Here is a 20,297-nt window from a genome sequence, read left to right as displayed (position 1 = left end):
CATATAGTCAAATCTGCTGAATTAGCATTAATAATCGGGATTACATAAAAAAGATAAAAGATTTAAATAGCATGAAATGAATCCTTGTACTTGGAATTTAATTACCGTAAGACAGTTGTATACAACCTAACTACCTTCAAGCTGGGTTGTTGTAGGTTTTTCCGGGCTATATGGCCATGTTCTGGAGGCAATTTTTCTCCTGACATTTCGCCTGCATCTATGGCAAGCATCCTCAGAGGTAGGATTATATCTTGTTAAACAACCTTCTAGTGAGGATTGCTGATACCTTTGAATTTTACACGATAATAGTATAATGTAATTGTAATTTATGCTGATATATTTTAACATACCTATGATGGGAGGAGGTCTCATTTTAAAAGACTAAGAACAATTATATACAAAAGCCTAATTAAGTAAAACATAATATACTTCAAATAGCACAATTTCTAATCTGAATATAAAATGATTCAAGTTGGGCTGACTATACTAACTTTTAAAATCTGACGACAAGAGTAATGTAAGCTTGCCCACTCATTTCATCATAGCTGAAGCTTCATTAATGTTTTAATAAAAAGGATGACATGCCTACTATTCAAATAAAATATGTAATGTTAGCTTGCAAAATGAAGACACAGAACAAGGAAATCCAGGACTCTGTCACTACAAAAATTACCTATTAACTAGCTATTCCAAAATCGCACGTCACAATGATCACTCTTGGATGGTCTGCTTTGCCTCCAGCCCTCAAAATGTATTAAGGGAGGTGACAGTATCTAGCTCTTTGGCCTGACCCCCAGCAGGGATGGATGCTTATACTTCCCTGCACTGTTACTTGCTGGCCTGGGATGTTTTTACTGCAAATGTCACTCCCATTTGACTGGCTGTCACTCATCTTTATTTTCTGTGTTTAAAGTTAAACACCAGAAAATCGTATTAATGAGTATTAGCATTTTAATAGCTCTCCCTCCTTTTTTACTGATCTGAAGCGCAAAATCTCCTATTGTTGCCAGCCCCCACCTGTGAAATCTGTGGTCCTTTCTTAAGAGCTAGTTACAGGGGAAGAGAGTCAATCGCCTAATTAGCAGCAACCCTGACACTTATTTCCTCAGGTGTTAGTTACGGAGCAGGAGAATGGAGCAAAATCTTTCCCAAAATCTCAAAAGGCTTTATTTGAAGGTTTATGAGACAGATATTTTTGGCATCTTAGGGGTTAAGTCCTGAACAATTCAAATGTTTAAAAGCAATGTCATTACTGTTGACCGTTTTTGGTCAAAGGATACTTAGCCACCTGTGCTCCTTCCATTTTTATCAGTTTTATATTAAGTTATGCAATGCTTTTGATACGAAATAAATAAGTCCTGAACAATGATATTACTTTGCTAGACTTTTTGAAAAGGGATCTCTGGTGTCTCTGGGCCCTTTCACGCAGCCCTATAGCCCAGAATATCAAGGCAGAAAATCCCACAATATCTGCTTTGAACTGGGTTATCTGAGTCCACACTCAGATCATGTGGGATTTTCTGCCTTTTCTGGGATATAAGGCTGTGTGGAAGGGCCCTCTGTCTAGACCAGTGGTTTACAAACTGTTCCATGGAACCCTAAAGTTCCACAAAAGCATTGTAGGGGTTCCACAAAAAATCTTTTAAAAATCTTTATAACAAGTCCATAAACTTCTTATTGAAATTCAATGTACTTTGGCTTTGAAAACAGAATTTGATTCTATGCCGCTGGACTATTGGTTATGACTGATAGACCTATAGCTTCAGTAGCTGTAAAGGCTATCCAAGCAATGCTCACGTTTGTGTCCACATATCAATTTTCAGGTTATGCTATGCCAAAAAAAGGCAGTGGGGAGGAAGTTGGATGCTACTCCAGATTTACATATTCAGTTGTCGGACATTAAGCTTAATTTTAAAACAGGGGAACTCCAGACAAGAAACAATCAGGGACAGCTAATCGCCTCTCAACAAAGGATACCCCCAGGCAGTAACAAGCCACACCTAAAAACTGTCAGGCCATCAAATGCTAATCAAGCTGGCCAACTGAAATATTCACACCTAGCTCCAACAGGCAAGAGTTCTTTCTCCCACTCTGGACATTCCAGATATATAAATCCAATTTTCCTGGTTTCCAACAGACCTCACAATCTTGGGTGGTGCCTGCCATAGACGCAGGTGAAACATCAGGAGAGAATGAGTCTAGAACATAGCCATATAGCCCGGAAAACCTACAATATGCCAATTTCAAAAGATTGGGAGTTCTTTATGGAAGCACTGATGACTACAACTTCATCATCTGTCACTGCTAGTTACTACAGTTCTTCAAACCAATACTGTATTTTCTTTCTAATCCAAAATTGAAGGTGTTGTTGCTCAAGAACAATAAACTATATAGCATCCAATTCCTAAGTTGAATGATAATGCATTTATATGTTACCTGAAATAGTAAATGATAAGAAAACTGAATTACCCAATAAGTTTACTTCCTTACAGAAGTACTCTGTAAGAAAATCCTGTTATGAATGCTGACATCGTAACTATGAGAGCATTGACTGATGTAATTGGAAGTGATAATTGCAAAAATGCTAATCAGGCCTAAAACTCTCCTTTTAATAGTTATTGAGGCAAAACAATTTCTACTGTTTAGTGCTGTGATCTATCTATAAGAAATAGGAATGGGAAAATAACCCATCCATAGCTGCAGATATTTCAACATTTTTCATTTCATTTATTGGTCACATATTCTGCTTACTTTTTGAGTGCTTGAAATATTGCAGTTTGCTTAGTTCCTCCTGAACAAATTTGTTTCTCTATGCATTTTAATCACAAGGAAAGTATTCATTATACAACCTGATCTTTACAGGGCAGAAAAATACATTCCAGCCATACAGCTGACGTGTTCTCTCTTAGGTGTCCACAGAGCAAGCTCTGTTTTGCAGCCATCTTTTCGGCAGGCGAGAAAAGAGAGAAAAAGCATGCACTAAGCCAGAAGTTTGGCTCTGCCAGACCTCCCTCACAGTCTGCAGGCTTTGCCAGGAAACACAGGTGACACTGTGAATGATAAAAAGGCATTGAAAGGGAAAAAGCAAAACGATGGACTGGTTTAGTCTGGGCTGCATCGTAATGTAAACCTGCAGGGGCCTGTGTGTACAACATACCACAAAGCAAATCAAGCAGAAGCCTGTGGACAAAATACACCCCCATCAACTGAAGCAGAGCTTCCCACCCTACACCCCCCCTGGTAATCTTAGTAGTCTTCATAGGATGTAACTCTTTTTCTTCATCAGCTTTTTCTTCATGGGAAGAATTTTAGACTGTGGCTCAGGTGGGAGAAATCACCTTTTTTGGAACAGTTCTCCAGAAAAGGTCAAACTTGGGAGACCTTCGGAAGACGGTTGATGGAAGGGAAAAGGCAGAGGAAATGCCTTATCAAAAGGCAAAGTTTTGCAACCACCCACACAGATTTTTATTCTTGTACTTCCAGCAACACTAAAAGTGACACTTAGCTGTTTTCAATACAAGTGAGCCAAGATTTCAGCTTAAGTGTTACAAACTTTTCTGCAAAGTAGATTAACTTCTTTGCTCAGGGAATGCTCTATACATAGCTGTTGAATCTGGCTGCTAAGGGCCAAAAAAGACTAAACTAACTCATCCATTTCATTTCTAATTCTGCTAACTTCAGCAAAACATTACTTTTGTACTGCTTATTTTCGTCTCCCTTCTTGATTAGTTAAACCTGGAGTTTTTCCCACAATGAAGTCCCATGGTCATATTACTGAAGCTGTACCTGCCTTAGTTGTGGAGTAAATAAAAGCCAATGTGATTTAATGGTCACAAATGTTGTCCTAGGATTGGAGAATGCCAAGCTAAAACTTCCCCACAGCCATGAGATCATTGGTCACATAGTTCATGCTGTGACCTTATACCCATCACTATCCCTTGGAATAGTTTATTTGAAAGAAGATAAAACTGGGAGGCAAGAAACCCACACTCCAGGAAGGAAGGACAGGATATAAATTAAATAACAAAACACATAAAAACCACCCAAAGACAGTTGGATTCAGATATATGGAAATGAGCTAATCTGGGGCGTAAGAAGAAACAGTTAGGAGCCACAAGGGTCAAAACTAGAAATGCCACCTGTATAAATTGTTCTGTCGTTTTCATTTTGTTTAAAATCGTATATCTAACTGACAGCAGGCAAAAGAACATATGACACAAAAACTCCAAATGACTGTGTTAGCTATTTACATAAAGCACGTGTCTCTTCTTGCAGGATGACATGTGCTTTTCTGTTTGTGTGTCAATAAGCAGAGAAACCTCAACAAGGATTGACACACAGTGAAAATAAAATGCATTTTGGGGTGCATTCACACTATGCAACTATAGCAGTTCCATAGCATGTTATCAATCATGACTAGAACCTAGGTATCTTCAACATTCTCTGCTAAGTATCTCTCCTGAACTACACTTCGAAAAGTAACTTGGGAATAGGGATTCAGGATTAAATCGAGAAAGCTTGAAAACTGAAAATCAGTGTACGAGGACTCCCTGGTAAAATATATTACCCACCCACCCCAAATTAAAGATTCCATTGTTCCACTGGAAGTGAAGGTGGAATGAAGCATTCTATGTAATGTGAGTATGCTATTTCTGTCATTGAACAGGTAGCTTTAAATGTGCCATGTGCATGATCTTTCAAGATAATATATGCTACTTCAAGGCCCAACCACCCCATTGTTTCCTTTGTCGGCTCTAAAAGTTTTAACTAGGTTTGAAAGAAGCACTATAGTGTTTTCTGCCTGGTCACAGAAATTCAACAACATTATTAGTCCCTTCCAGATTGAAAAAAAACCCAACCTTTTGCAAAACACACTTGCACACATCCCTTAAGATTCCCTGTGTTTCCATGTAAAAATATTCTAATTAAGCATAAAGAATGTTGGGAGGAAATCTCTTCCAGAATAAAAGTAACACAAAAAACAAGAGTTCACATACAAGTTCATAAAGAATTCATTATTAACTTGAAAAGCCCTAAACAACTTGGGATCTGGTTATGCAAAAGACCACATTTTTCCTTATTGACACATTAAGTCTTTGAGATCATCTGCAAGGATTCTCCTAATAGTATCACATACTTTTGATGTCTGCTTGGTAGTCATTTGGAGCTGGACATTTAGTGTGATGTTTACTATTATGTGGAATGTTCTTAGAATTTCAACATGCTCCATCTTCTTAGTTTTCAATACATGTTTAAAATATTTATTTAAAAAAATCTTCCCTGTTCATGTCAACCTGGCATCCCTTTCATGGACTTAATGCAGAGCACATTAGCACACTTCATACAAAGCATATTTAATTATTGATGCAACCCCTTCAAGCTTCTTGTAAGTGGAATATACCCCCTCGATGGACTGTCACCTTGTCATGGTGAGGGGGCTTGCGCGTTCCAATGAACCTGTAGGCACAACAACTGGAGTCGTGCACTCCCAGGAGTGGCTGCGGGGGAGGTTCCGGACCAAGCACAGTCCGAAGACCCAAAGACCTCAACGGCGGAGCAGGCGGAGGATAACATGGTACATGATACAACGGCTGCGAAGGCGGAAGAAGGCTGCAACAGACTGAGAAGCCACGGTTATTGTGTTAAACTACATCACCAGTGGAACCTCACTCTGTGAAGTCTGTGTGTTGATCAGTTGTGCACTGACCTCCACACATTAAAAAAACCCACGCACAGGCGTCTTCCAAAGAAAATAAAAACAAACCAACCAAAGTCCCATGGCGATCAGCGAGTGGCGACGGGGGCAGGACTGTGAAATCTGGAAGCCCCTAGTCACAGACTGGCACATGGGCGGTGGGTACGGACTCAGTCGTTCTACCTCAAGGTCCGAGGCAGTTGAGTAGTTCGGCAGCTGTATCCGTGACTGAGCAGCCCTATTGAGGACCCACTCTGCTCACCCCACATGGGGAGGGGGCTAGAAAAGGTGCCCTAAACATAGTCTGCCTCACTTATCCCTGACTGGACTGCCGCGTCCAGTGGGGTCACCACCCTGCGGCCAAAAAAGGAAAATGAACTTCGGTACGTGGAACGTACGGACTCTGATGGACAACAGTGGCAGTGAACGCCCCGAACGCAGAACTGCCATCATTGCAAGGGAGCTGGGACGCTTCAACATCGACATAGCAGCCCTTCAGGAGACCCGGAGAGCAGGAGAGGGACAGCTGAAGGAAGAAAAAGGAGGCTACACCTTCTTCTGGAAGGGACTGCCCGAAAAAGACCAAAGAATGCACGGAGTTGGCTTTGCCATCAGGAATGATCTGGTGAAACATCTGTCAGAAGCACCCACTGGCATCAACGAACGACTCTCAACCCTCCGAATCGATCTTGCCAAAAACCAACGGGCAACCATCGTAAGTGCCTATGCACCAACACTTGATGCTGACGAAGACATCAAGGAGAAATTCTACTGTCAGCTGGACAACGTCCTACCAGGGATACCTAAGGAGGAAAAAATCATCCTCCTGGGGGACTTCAATGCAAGAGTTGGGCGAGACTTCGACCTGTGGCCAGGAACCATCGGAAAAGACGGGGTTGGAAACAGCAACTCAAATGGCATCCTGCTTCTCACCAAATATGCGGAACACAACCTTGTCATCACCAACACGCTCTTCCACCAGAAAAACAAGTTCAAGACATCATGGAAGCACCCTCGGTCAAAGCATTGGCACCTCTTAGACTATGTAATCACACGCGCCAGTGACCGCCGTGATGTGCTCCTCACAAGAGCCATGACAGGTGCTGACGATTGCTGGACTGACCACAGGCTAATTCGATCCTCGATGGCTCTCAAGATCGCTCCCAAGCGCAGACTCCAAGGAAGGAAGACAAGGCGCAAAATGAACACCCAAGCCCTTCAGGAGCCCTCCAGACGAGCCCATCTCCAAACAGCACTCAAGGACTATCTACCCACAGTACACCCCGAAAGTGTCGAGGAACATTGGAACAAACTGAAGACCTCCATCATCCAAGCCTGCGAAGAAACTATTGGATACCAAGCCAAGAAACATCAAGACTGGTTTGATGAAAATGACATCGAGATCCAACAGCTAATTGACAAGAAAAGGAAAGCCTTCCAAGCATGGCAGAGATACATCAACTGTGCTGCTAAGAAAAAGATCTATGCCAGTGCAAAAGCTGAGGTCCAAAGAAGGACAAGAGAACTCAAGAACATCTGGTGGACAAAGAAGGCCGAAGAAATCCAACACCTGGCAGATACCCATGATGCTCAGGGATTCTTCAAAGCCACAAAGGTCATCTATGGACCAAGAAACCATGGGATACAGCCTCTACGCTCATCAGATGGAACCAAACTCCAGAAGGACCAAAACTCAATTGCACTACGTTGGAAAGAACACTACCAAAGCCTCCTGAACCGCAGCTCCAATGTGGCCGAAGAGGTCCTCTCACAAATCCCGCAACAACAAACCAGGGACGAGCTTGCAGCACTGCCTAGTTTGGAAGAAGTCAGCAATGCCATCAGCCAACAGAAGAATAACAAAGCCAGTGGACCAGATGGGATCCCTGCTGAAATCTTTAAAGAGGGAGGACCTGAGCTGAACTCCACCAGCTCATAGAAAAAGTGTGGGTGACCGAGAAAATCCCAGCAGATTTCAAGGACGCCACCATCATCACCCTCTCCAAAAAAGGGGAAAGAACAGACTGCGGAAACTATCGAGGTATCTCCCTTCTAACCTCCGCTGGGAAAATCCTCGCAAGAATCCTTGCAAACCGCCTTCTGCCCCTCTCAGAAGACACCCTCCCAGAATCCCAGAACGGCTTCCGCCCCTCCAGAGGAACCGTGGACATGATCTTCACTGCAAGACAGCTCCAAGAAAAATGCAGAGAACAAAACCAACCTCTGTACATGGCATTCATCGACCTTGCAAAGGCATTCGACACAGTGAATCGCAGCGCTCTCTGGACCATCCTCCACAAAATCGGGTGCCCAAACAAATTTGTGAACATCCTGCGGCTCCTCCATGATGACATGATGGCAACAGTCTTGGACAGCAGTGGCTCCCAAAGTGACCCATTTAAGGTGGAATCAGGTGTCAAACAGGGATGTGTTATTGCCCCAACTCTATTCTCCATCTTCATCGCTATGATACTTCACCTTGTTGATGGGAAGCTTCCCACCGGAGTGGAAATAATCTATCGGACAGATGGCAAGCTATTCAACCTCAGCAGACTGAAAGCCAAAACCAAGGTTACAACAACAGCTGTTATAGAACTCCAGTATGCTGATGACAATGTCGTCTGTGCGCATTCAGAAGAAGATCTACAAGCCACTCTAAATACCTTCGCAGAAGCATATGAGAAGCTCGGCCTGTCACTGAACATTGAGAAAACCAAGGTGCTGTTCCAGCAGTCGCCAGCCAATCCCTCTCCAATGCCAGTAATACAGCTTAATGGTGTCACATTAGAAAATGTGGACCATTTCCGCTACCTTGGCAGCCACCTCTCCACCAAAGTCAACATCGACGCCGAAATACAACACCGCCTGAGCTCTGCAAGTGCAGCATTTTCCAGAATGAAGCAGAGAGTGTTTGAGGACCGGGACATCCGTAGGGATACCAAGGTGCTTGTTTATAAAGCTATTGTCCTCCCAACCCTGCTATATGCCTGTGAGACGTGGACTGTCTACAGACGTCACATGCAGCTCCTGGAAAGTTTCCATCAGCGCTGCCTCCGGAAAATCCTGCAAATCTCCTGGGAAGACAAGCGGACAAACGTCAGTGTGCTGGAAGAAGCAAAGACCACCAGCATTGAAGCGATGGTCCTCCAACATCAACTCCGCTGGGCCGGCCAGGTTGTCCGGATGCCTGACCACCGTCTCCCAAAGCAGTTGCTCTACTCCGAACTTAAGAACGGAAAACGGAACGTTGGTGGACAGGAAAAGAGATTTAAAGATGGGCTCAAAGCCAACCTTAAAAACTCTGGCATAGACACTGAGAACTGGGAAGCCCTGGCCCTTGAGCGCTCCAGCTGGAGGACAGCTGTGACCAGCAGTGCTGCAGAATTTGAGGAGGCACGAGTGGAGGGTGAAAGAGAGAAACGTGCCAGGAGGAAGGCGCGTCAAGCCAACCCCGACCGGGACCGCCTTCCACCTGGAAACCAATGCCCTCACTGCGGAAGAAGATGCAGAGCAAGAATAGGGCTCCACAGCCACATACGGACCCACAAGGAAATCCATAATGGAAGACCATCTTACTCGTCCAACGAGGGATCGCCTAAGTAAGTAAGTAAGTAAGTGGAATATAAATATATGTAAGTACACAAATAAAGTAACTGAGATTATAATTTGCATAAATGAGATTGCAACTCTTCTATTCAAAATTCTATAAATTGCTTGGAGCTCTCTCTGCACAGTATAGCTGAGAGAGAAGAGAACAATTCAGAAAGAGTATACAGTGGGAACCTGGTATCTAGTGGTGTTTAGTTTCCCCCATAGATACCTAAACCAGTAAATGCTCAAGTCCTATTATATACAACGGCATAGTAAAATGTTATCCCTTGGAATATTTTCAAGTCATGAATGGTGGAATCAGTAGATGCAGATTCTGTGGATATGGAGTGTCAGCTACCAATGTTGGCTGCCAATGTGATCTATGGTTTGCATCTTAAAGTTTCTTAAAAACTCTGGATAAATAATTAAATGACGTCTGTTAAAATCCAAACCATCATGCTAAGAGCCTGAAAAAAAAGGCTAAGGCCTAAGAACAGGAGATAAAACAACATATTTATATGAAAAGAGATTGCAGATAACTTTAAAACCAAAGAGGTTTGAATCGTATATGGTTAGCAAAAGTAGTTATAAGCCTGAAAGTACAAACAATTCCTCCTATCACTTTGTATACTGAAGGCACTCTTATTTTATGGAAACCAAGCATTCTACAAGATGTTTTTTTAAAACAAAATTAGCTTATGGTCCACTGGGAAGAAATATTTTTCAGTTATTTCCTTCCTGGTCAAAAGATTCCAGAAAAATACCTTCTGAAACTAAATGTTTACTTTGCAAATGTTGTTGATCAGATTTTTGCTGCTGTTTTGAAAAACATGGTAAAAATGTAAAGTCAGGTTGGTGACACAGTCACATAAATAGTAAGAGAAGAAAGCTGAAAAAATACACTTTGCTTCCAATTGGTGTCTCATGCGCTATTGATTACTCTTGACACACTCCAAACTAAGCTGTCTCATATAAGCAACAGAGGGCTCTTCTAATTACTCTTTGCACTATGTCCTACATAGTGGACATAGGGCACATAGTGCAATCCCACAGCTGTGATTGCAATGTTGTATGTCAGTCACTGGAACAAACATGTCTAATAAAGCAGTTCAGCATTAAAGATTAAAACATAAACGGAAGACAAGCTCGTTTACCATTTTAATGTGTTACACTAAAGGAACATCTTGCACGTAGGAGTATTTTGGACAATGTCCTATCTTCCTTCACTGACTATTGAATGAAAATATAATATCTTAGGTGTGTCACCTGCCTGGAGCACCACATTCACGATTTTAGAATCAAAGATTTGGAAGCAACCACATGGGCCATTCAGTCCAACCCCCTCCTATGCAGGAAAAGCACAATCAAAGTAACCCTGACAGATAGCCATCCAGCCTCTGTTTAAAAGCCTCCAAAGAAAAAGCTTCCATCACACCCCAAGGAAGAGAGTTCCACTGCTGAACAGTTCTTATAGTCAGGAAGTTCTTCCTCATGTTCAGGTGGAATCTCCTTTCCTGTAATTTGAACCTATTGCTCCTAGTCCTAGTCTCCAGGGCCGCAGAAAACAAACCTGCTCCTTCTTCCTTCGTTTCAAATACTTAAACACGGTGATCATGTCAACCTCCTCTTCCACCAGCTAAACATACCCAGCTCTTTAAACCATTCTTCACAGTACAAGGTCTCCAGACCTTTGATCGTCTTAGTTGCTCTCTTCTGGACAGCTTGTCAATATCCCTCTTGAATTGTGGTGCCCAAAACTGGACACAGTATTCCAGGTGAGTTCTGACCAAAGTAGAATAGGAGGGGCACCATTACTTCCCTTTATGTAAACACTATAATCATTTTGATACAGCCCAAAATTCCATTGGCATTTTTAGCTGCTGCATCATATTGTTTGCTCGTGTTCTACTTGCTGTCTACAAGACTCCCAAGATCTTTTTCTTATGTATTATTGTTATGCCAGGTGTAATCCATCCTGTATCTGTGCATTTCATTTTTTCTGCCTAAGTTTTCTGCCTACATTCTCCTTGTTGAAATTAATATTATCAGTTTTGTTGTAATGGGGGGCAGGAGGAAAAACTGTTAGAATATTGCAATGTACTTGTTTGGAGAAATTGAAAATCTGATGGGCATACCAAATCACCTTGTCTCTCTCCTGAGGAATCTGTACAAGGACCAAGTAGCAACAGTAAGAACTGACCACGGAACAACAGACTGGTTCAAGATTGGGAAAGGCGTACGGCAAGGATGCATACTCTCACCCAACCTTTTAAATTTGTATGCAGAACACATCATGCGATGTGCGGGGCTTAATGAATGCCAAGCTGGGGTGAAAATTGCTGGAAGAAACATTAACAACCTCAGATATGCAGATGACACCACTCTGATGGCCGAAAGCGAGAAGGAGCTGAGGAGCCTTCTAATCAAGGTGAAAGAAGAAAGCGCAAAAGCTGGGTTGCAGCTAAACATAAAAAAAACAAGATTATGGCAACAAGAACGATTGACAACAGGGAAATAGAGGGAGAAAATGTGGAGGCCGTGACAGACTTTGTATTTCTAGGTGCAAAGATTACTGCAGATGCAGACTGTGGCCAGGAAATCAGAAGAGAATTACTTCTTGGGAGGAGAGCAATGTCCAATCTCGATAAAATTGTAAAGATTAGAGACATCACACTGGCAACAAAGATCCGCATAGTCAAAGCCATGGTATTCCCTGTAGTCACCTACGGATGTGAGAGCTGGACCTTAGGGAAGGCTGAGCGAAGGAAGATAGATGCTTTTGAACTATGGTGTTGGAGGAAAGTTCTGAGAGTGCCTTGGACTGCGAGAAGATCCAACCAGTCCATCCTCCAGGAAATAAAGCCCGGATGCTCATTGGAGGGAAGGATACTAGAGACAAAGTTGAAGTACTTTGGCCACATCATGAGGAGACAGCAAAGCCTGGGGAAGACAATTATGCTGGGGAAAGTGGAAGGCAAAAGGAAGAGGGGCCGACCAAGGGCAATATGGATGGATGGCATCCTTGAAGTGATTGGACTGACCATGAAGGAGCTGGGGGTGGTGACGGCCGACAGGGAGCTCTGGCGTGGGCTGGTCCATGAGGTCACGAAGAGTCGGAGACGACTGAACGAATGAACAACAACAACATCATGTGTACCTGATTACCTATAATTTAATCAACTCAATAAAAACTTTTAAATTAAAAAACCCCTCCATTTTGTTAGTTTTAGCCCAAGTCTATTATATGCTAATGTTGTTTTGAATTCTGATCCTGTCTTCTGAAGTTTTATCTATTTCTCCTCCCTCCCCCCAATTTAGTGTCATCTGCAAACTTGATAAGCATGCCCTCTAAACCTTCAACAAGTCGTTCATAAAGATGTTGAACAGCACTGGGTTTAGGACAGAGCCCTGTGGCACTCTACTAGTCACTTCTTTCCAGGATAAAGAAGAATCATTAGTGAGTACTCTTAACCAATTGAAAATCCACCTAACAGTATTGTCTAGTCCACGTTTACTAGTTTGTTTTAATTTTTTAAAATAAAGGAATACCTCCTAAAATTGCGAACTCTTCGGATTTTATTTCAAATGGATGTGGGTAGTCAGGGAGACATCTTGCTTCAATTACAGCAATAAATATACCAGGTGGCACTGAAAGTTTAAGTCCTTGGACTCAAGCTTTGTACTGCTCCACTTTAAGACAAATGCACTAACTTTTTCCTGAAAAACTATCATAGCTTGCATCACTCTCTTCTTCCATAAATGGATATTTGTCTCCCTCTAAGTGGGTGGTCTCCACTTCAGTTGAAACACCACAAGTTACAAATACAGGATGTATCAATGAGAGTCCATATGCAAGGTTTATTTAGGGAGGGGAAGGATTCACAGATGAACAAAACAACACATAGACAAATGGAATGAAAATATATCCATGTTATTAGTGAACAAAGAAGACTCAACAGATATGATTGAAGAAAAATTAAAAGCATATTATGCTTCACTAAAATGGCACAAAGATTGTTGCCTGAGTGTCATAATCTGCTGCTCCTGCTTTTGAGCATGGAGTTACAAGTGATATAAAAACACAGGCTGAAGGCTTTGGCTTTAATTTCAAGTGTCTACGAAACTTGTTTTAGTCTTCTCAATTAGAGTTAATTACCTGGCATTCATGCTGAGTAAACTTGCTTTATATTTGATTTATTCCAGAGAACAGAAGTCCTATAGATGTTTCCCTGTTAACCCAAAGGAGTTCTGTAGCCTTCCTTCTTAATTTTGCTCATGTCATCCAGGACTGTGAAATGTGAAATTCGGCAGCTCCTGAAAAGTCATGATTTCATGCTGCATTTTTGAAAGAGAGCATAAGGCAGACCTTAAGATAGTTTTGGACTACAGCTCCCAGAATCCGCTAGTCAGCATAAGGAATTATGGAAGTTGTAGTCATAAATATAAGCTTTATACACTTTATTTTAGTAACTCAGTGGCATACAAACAGGCACTGTGTCTCTGGCCTCCACTATTCCTCTCCAACTCAGCGTTAACAAGAGGCACTGCCTGAAAAATAGGGGTACACTTGCCTGTCGGGTGTGAAGGCAGAACAACAGGGATACAAAGTTCGTTTTGGCTTTCTGCTTCTATCCAGGAAGATCAGAACTTGCAGTTACCAGGACTGCAGAAAGGAACTTGTTGGTAATTACACAGGTATGTCTTCTAAAGAAAATGTCTTTTCTTAATTATACAAATGGCTGCTTTAAAAGCTGTGGAAAGTAGAAGGTTGCATCTCATTTTTGTAAATGCTGCTACCCTCACCACATATTTCCTTTGAATTGCAAATGCCTTGAAATAATAATAAAGACGTCATCGTTGATTCCTCCTGTATATTTTAGTACTGGTGCCACTGACTTCCTTTTGATTAAGAAGTTCCTTCCTCCAGTCCATTATTTGATCCTTGTGTAGACCTTTTCCTTGCTAATATAAGGTTGGAAGATTAGCAACCTTAAATGGTTTAGAAGAGACTACCTTGCAAAATGAAGATTGTTGCGTATAACTTCAAGAAGGAGATACATCAAAAGGTTTTTTTTGTTCATTTGTTTGTTTCAAAGATAGTTACTGCAAGGGAAGCTCAGTTTGGGATGTAAACAGGAGCAGAAATGTGCACATGGACCAAATGTGCAGAAAATATATCAGAAATTCTACAATGCACTCTATGCAATGTCATACACCTTGTTAGAGGAATGCCTGTAGGGTATTACGAAAATATATCCAAGTTCAGTTTCAGATCAAAGTATGCGTGATGATATTTAAAGCAGAAAAATATGAATGATGTTAAAGCATATTAACTGTAGCAGGGAAAATTTGCAATGTGGGTAATTGAAGTACTTTAAAAGGTTCATGCGCTTTAGGCCTCAGGCTCCTTTCCTTACCTGTTCTCTACAAGGAAGTCTACCACACTTTTCTTCAAGCAGTACAGATGAGCGTCCATCAGCCCTGTCCTGATGTGTATCCTAGGATGCCTGGAAGGGGAAGAAAAGAGACTGAAGTTACCAGGCTCTGCATTCCACAGCCATTTAAAGAGCCCTACTTTAAAATCACTAGATAGTATAACTTTACAAGGGACATCTGTTCTCCCAGACTCTTGACATAGAATTAATAGTGAGGTGAATCATGATGGCTTCCATAATTAGCATATGTCAGACAAACACACATCTGCTAATCCAGTTTGATACTGACCTTGTTCCCTAAATGATAAAGACTCACCTCCATGGAAACTGATGCCAAAAGAAATCTCAGAAATGATTTCTAAAGATTGTAAGATGTAATAAAATTATTTGGGTGGGGTGGTATCTTCAACCATGGGTCTTTTACAGGAGGATTTTGCACCTGATTTGTATTTTATATTAAATAGAAAAACTGTTTAACTGAGTATGGATTGTAGTACTGTTTTAAATTGTAGGATGCAAAAGTCTCTTCGTTTGTTGAGCCACCTATATATATTATTGCCTATAAATATATACTTGAATGCATTTATATGTCACAGTTTTCTTAGCACTAAAGATTATGAAATATCATTTTTACAGTGGTAGTGCTGCCTAGTCATGGAGGACAGTTGAAAAGTGTGTTTCAACTGATTGATTCATGCTCTAAACCAGTGGTTCTTAACCCGTGAGTCCCCAGAAGTTTTGGCCTTCAACTCCCAGAAATCCTAACAGCTGGTAAACTGACTGGGATTTCTGGGAGTTGTAGGCCAAAACACCTGGGGACCTACAGATTGAGAACCACTGCTCTAAACTGAGGTTTCTAGAACTTAAAAGAAAGTTAGTACCATCCAGCAATCTCTCAATGTGCTCTGAATAAATATTGATATATGCAAGTGCTGGTGATAATGCTGATGTTATATGTATTCTGATGCATTCAGCCCAATCATCTCATGATTTACCATAGCTAATTTTTAAGCAAGCAGTTGCTCCATTTCAAAAAATAATGATCAGGGGGGGAAAAACACCAGGAATTATCTTATACTAGACATTAACTATTATTCTTCTGATTTCAGGATGCTTGCAGGCATTTGCTAACAGCAAACGACTGGAGGAGACAGAAGGCTCCTCCTTCTGTCTCCTCCAGATCTGTGACCCTGACAGATCTGTATTAAACAAGAACTGTATCCATGTGCTTATGTTTTAGCTGCAATATCTTATAGCCACAGTCATATCCTGTTCGCACAGTCATTTTCCCAAGTAGACCAATTAAGAATCATCAGAGGCCGATATGAATCCATACTTAAGACTTGACACTGGAGTCTTAGGGAACAACCTTAACCCTTAAATCCTATCATTGGTGAATATTAAGATGGGATGAACTGTCTCACTGCTACCCGAGAGGGAAGCTGGAGATATTGTTGAACACACTGGATCTAAAACTCTTTCTGTTCCATAATGAGGATACAGAACTGGACCTACTGCCCACACCAGCATCTTGTGCTGGTGTTGGATATTTCTTTTCAACTGAAGTATGGTAAAAAAATAATAACAGCAAACTTAAAAAGCTGCCCCCACTCCAGCCATCCCCTGTCATGAGAACCTGGCAAGTGATGGCTCACCAATTATTTCACAGGCTCTGAAATGCTATTCCCATTATAGCAAATGTTGAATTAAATTGAGAAGTCTACAAAGAAAATCTTAACAGCATTTTGTTCTGGACATATCCTGATTGCATGGTTTTATTATCTAATTTAAGAACAATTATCAGCCTAGTTTGACACTATGTGTTAGACCAGCATAAAGAAAATTATGAAATTTAGTATAGAATATGGACACTACAAGTCTCCTGAAGTTTTTATAGAACTTTCACAGAAACCAACCCATAGCAAAATCTATGCTTTTTTTAAAAAAATAGACATTACTTTAATTTCTTCTTTTGACCAAGGTGCGCTAAACTATCTTGCATGGAAAATTTTTGTCATAAAAAACACATAAAATTTTTGTACAAACAGATGGTCACAAAATATTCCAGGTTTACTCTAGCCAGTTTGACTTAAGGGAAATTAACTTTAGTTGTGAAACTAATGAAGCTGTTTGGCTCCACAACTGTTCTTGGAAGTTGAGATTCATCTTACTAACCAGAATTCTTTTCTTAATCCTGTGACAAGGTTCAATTTTTTTTCAATAGGCCCTCTCTTGAAAGCATGCTGCAAATTCCAGCCATAATGAGTTGATCTGAAGGACTTCCTGAATGGATATCTCATTTGCTGCAATGCCGGCCCTTTGAGAAGACAAAGGTGCATTGCAAATGTTAAAGGTCTACAAGTTTTTTCACTGCTTTAGATAAGTCCTAAGATGACATTTTAGTATTCATATAAAAGACAAATTTTATTCAAGGACAAATTCAAATTATAAATGGATATATAATTAGTTATAACATTTTATAAAATGGAGCAAAAATATTTTTCTTCTTTCTACCCCATAGTTTTACCTCACTAAATTTATGTGCCTTAACAGAAAGGAAATCCTTAGGCCTAAACTATTCCCCATGCACATTCCCATAATGTTTTTGTTTAAATATAATGACATAATTTTGTACAAACAGATGGTCACAAAATATTTCAGGTTTACTCTACAGATTTCATCATTATTTCCACAGTGTGTCTTCCAACACATATTTAAGAACAGAATATGTCCTATCTTACTGTCAACAGGATCATATATACTCTGTGACCTTCAACATGTGTTTTAGTCTCTACAAAAGGAACCACTGTGTAATGTATAGTTTTATGAAGAATTTCTAGAAGTCAAGTTATTGACTGTGTGAGAATATCTCACCTTCCAAATGCAGGATACTCCACTTTGGCAGGAAAAACGAAATGCAAAGATACAGAATGGGGGACAATGCCTGGCTTGAGAGCAGTGCGTGTGAAAAAGATCTTGGAGTCCTCGTGGACAACAAGTTAAACATGAGCCAACAATGTGATGTGGCGGCAAAAAAAGCCAATGGGATTTTGGCCTGCATCAATAGGAGCATATAGTCTCGATCTAGGGAAGTAATGCTACCTCTCTATTCTGCTTTGGTTAGACCACACCTGGAATATTGTGTCCAATTCTGGGCACCACAATTCAAGAGAGATATTGACAAGCTGGAATGTGTCCAGAGGAGGGCGACTAAAATGATCAAGGGTCTGGGGAACAAGCCCTATGAGGAGCGGCTTAAGGAGCTGGGCATGTTTAGCCTGAAGAAGAGAAGGCTGAGAGGAGATATGATAGCCATGTATAAATATGTGAGAGGAAGCCACAGGGAGGAGAGAGCAAGCTTGTTTTCTGCTTCCCTGGAGACTAGGACGCAAAACAATGGCTTCAAACTGCAAGAAAGGAGATTCCATCTGAACATGAGGAAGAACTTCCTGACTGTGAGAGCCGTTCAGCAGTGGAACTCTCTGCCCCGGAGTGTGGTGGAGGCTCCTTCTTTGGAAGCTTTTAAACAGAGGCTGGATGGCCATCTGTCAGGGGTGATTTGAATGCAATATTCCTGCTTCTTGGCAGGGGGTTGGACTGGATGGCCCATGAGGTCTCTTCCAACTCTTTGATTCTATGATTCTATGATTCCCCAGTTTTTAAGATAACATCTGAAGCTTCCAAACAGCTGCGCACATGAGCTGAAGACTCATGTGAGATTTCACAGACACCATGAAGAAGAAAGAAGGAGCAAGTCTAAGATAGTCTTTTTACTCCTCCTATGACTTGGACAATTATAGCTTATAGTGTAGTGATTTGAGAGTTGGAATATTATTCCTGGAGACCAGGAGTCAAACTCTAATTCCACCGAGTGACATTTTCCCAGCCTAAGAGGAAGGCAATGGCAAATCTCTCAATTAATCTTGCCAAAAATCCCCTACAATAGTGTCAATATAAGTCAGAGTTGACTTGAAGACACCAAACAACAAGGTTATGGCTGCATTATGGACTAAATACTATTAAACTGAGAGAAAGGTGATTAAAATGGCAAACTTATTTAAATGGTGCTAATAATCCCTTAAAACACTGTTCAACGACTGTTTCATTCAAATAAAGTTACTCCTATTTACTTTACTATCACAAAGTAAACATCTCTCTGTACAAATGACACCTATCCTGTATTCTCAGCTATATGTAAGACATTACGTTTTTGTTTTTTTTTTGTAATCATTTTTATTGAGATTTTAGTATACATCCATCACAAGGGTTAGGGAGGGTAAGATTGAGGGAGTAGGGGGGGAAAGGGGGGGGTGGGGGACAGGGGGTGCGTGTGGGGGGGAGGAAGGAGGGGTGAGGGAAAAGGTAGATAGGGGTATGGGAAGGGGTCGCTTCCCGTCAGTCTTCCGGGTATCTTCAGATCCTATTGTTTCTTTGCGTCAATGCTGAATTGGACTTCTCTAACTCTGTTGTTCAGATCCCAGACAGATCAATGTGTATTGGAAGCCCTTTAGCTGTAACGTATTCTTTGAAGCCAGACCAATCTGTGCGATTACGCGATCCCTTGAGTCTTTGTGAGAGAGTGTCCATTTGGATGATGTCTAATATTTTCAGAATCCAATCTTCTAAGGTTGGTACTTCTTTCAGCTTCCATACCTTAGCGAGGAGCATTCTTGCTGCCGTACTGAGGAGGAAGATCATCTTCTCTTGGTTTTTATCTAGTTTTGTATTTATAATTCCTAATAAGTGTGTTTCGGGCTTTTGAGGGAAGTTAGCCTTGACTATTTTCTGTATTGCTAAGTGTATGTCTTTCCAAAAGTTTTTGATAAGTTTGCAGGACCACCATTGGTGGATAAAGGTCCCCTTCTCTTCCTCGCATTTCCAGCATAAGTGTGAACCTTTGCTATTAAATTTGGATATTTTTACTGGGGTGTAGTGCCACCTAAAAAACATTTTATACCAATTTTCCCGCATATCGCTGGCTTCCATATATTTTATTTTACACTTCCAAATTTCTTCCCACTCATTTGTTAAAATGCTGTGTCCAATGTCCTTAGCCCATTTTACCTGGCAGTCTTTAATTTCTTCCTCTTCTGTGGACCAAATGAGTAATTGCTGGTACAGGAGCTTAATTAGTTTTCTCTCCTTCTTCATTACTGTATCCCATATACCCTGTTCTTGACTAAAACCAACTTTTTCATCTTCTTTAAAGTCCTGATGTATTTGGTAATATTTTAACCATGTAATCTTATTACTTAGCTGTTTTACCTCCTCAATCGGTTTTAAGACTAGATTTCGTTTTTCTCCAATTTCCTTTTCCTTTAATAAATGTTGGTATGTAAGCCAATTCTTTTCCTCTAATTCTTTTTTGTGCTTAGCTTCTGTAGGGGATACCCATAACGGAGTCTTAGAATACAGTCTGGGTCTGTATTTTTCCCATGTTCTTATTAGCGCCGTTCTAATATAGTGATCATTGAATGCTTTCTCTGTCTTTCTTTTATTATACCAAAGGTATCCGTGCCAGCCGGACCTTAACTCATGGGCTTCTAGCGCTAATAGTGGTCTGTTCTTCAACGTTG

General features: G+C 41.0%; 1 protein-coding gene across 1 annotated transcript in view; it reads right to left on the bottom strand.

The window, feature by feature from the left end:
• The window catches only part of EIF2B3 (eukaryotic translation initiation factor 2B subunit gamma), a 99,395-nt gene that overhangs the window by 37,274 nt on the left and 41,824 nt on the right, over nt 1-20,297 (bottom strand). The window contains exon 6 of the mRNA XM_060773407.2: nt 14,704-14,793. Within this exon, the coding sequence (XP_060629390.2) occupies nt 14,704-14,793 (90 nt within the window). The remainder of the gene's footprint in view (nt 1-14,703; nt 14,794-20,297) is intronic.

This window comes from Anolis sagrei, chromosome 4, assembly GCF_037176765.1.
Source record: "Anolis sagrei isolate rAnoSag1 chromosome 4, rAnoSag1.mat, whole genome shotgun sequence".
NCBI lineage: Eukaryota > Metazoa > Chordata > Lepidosauria > Squamata > Dactyloidae > Anolis > Anolis sagrei.
Note: the sequence above shows the minus strand (reverse complement) of the source record. Positions and strands in the feature narration are given on the sequence as shown.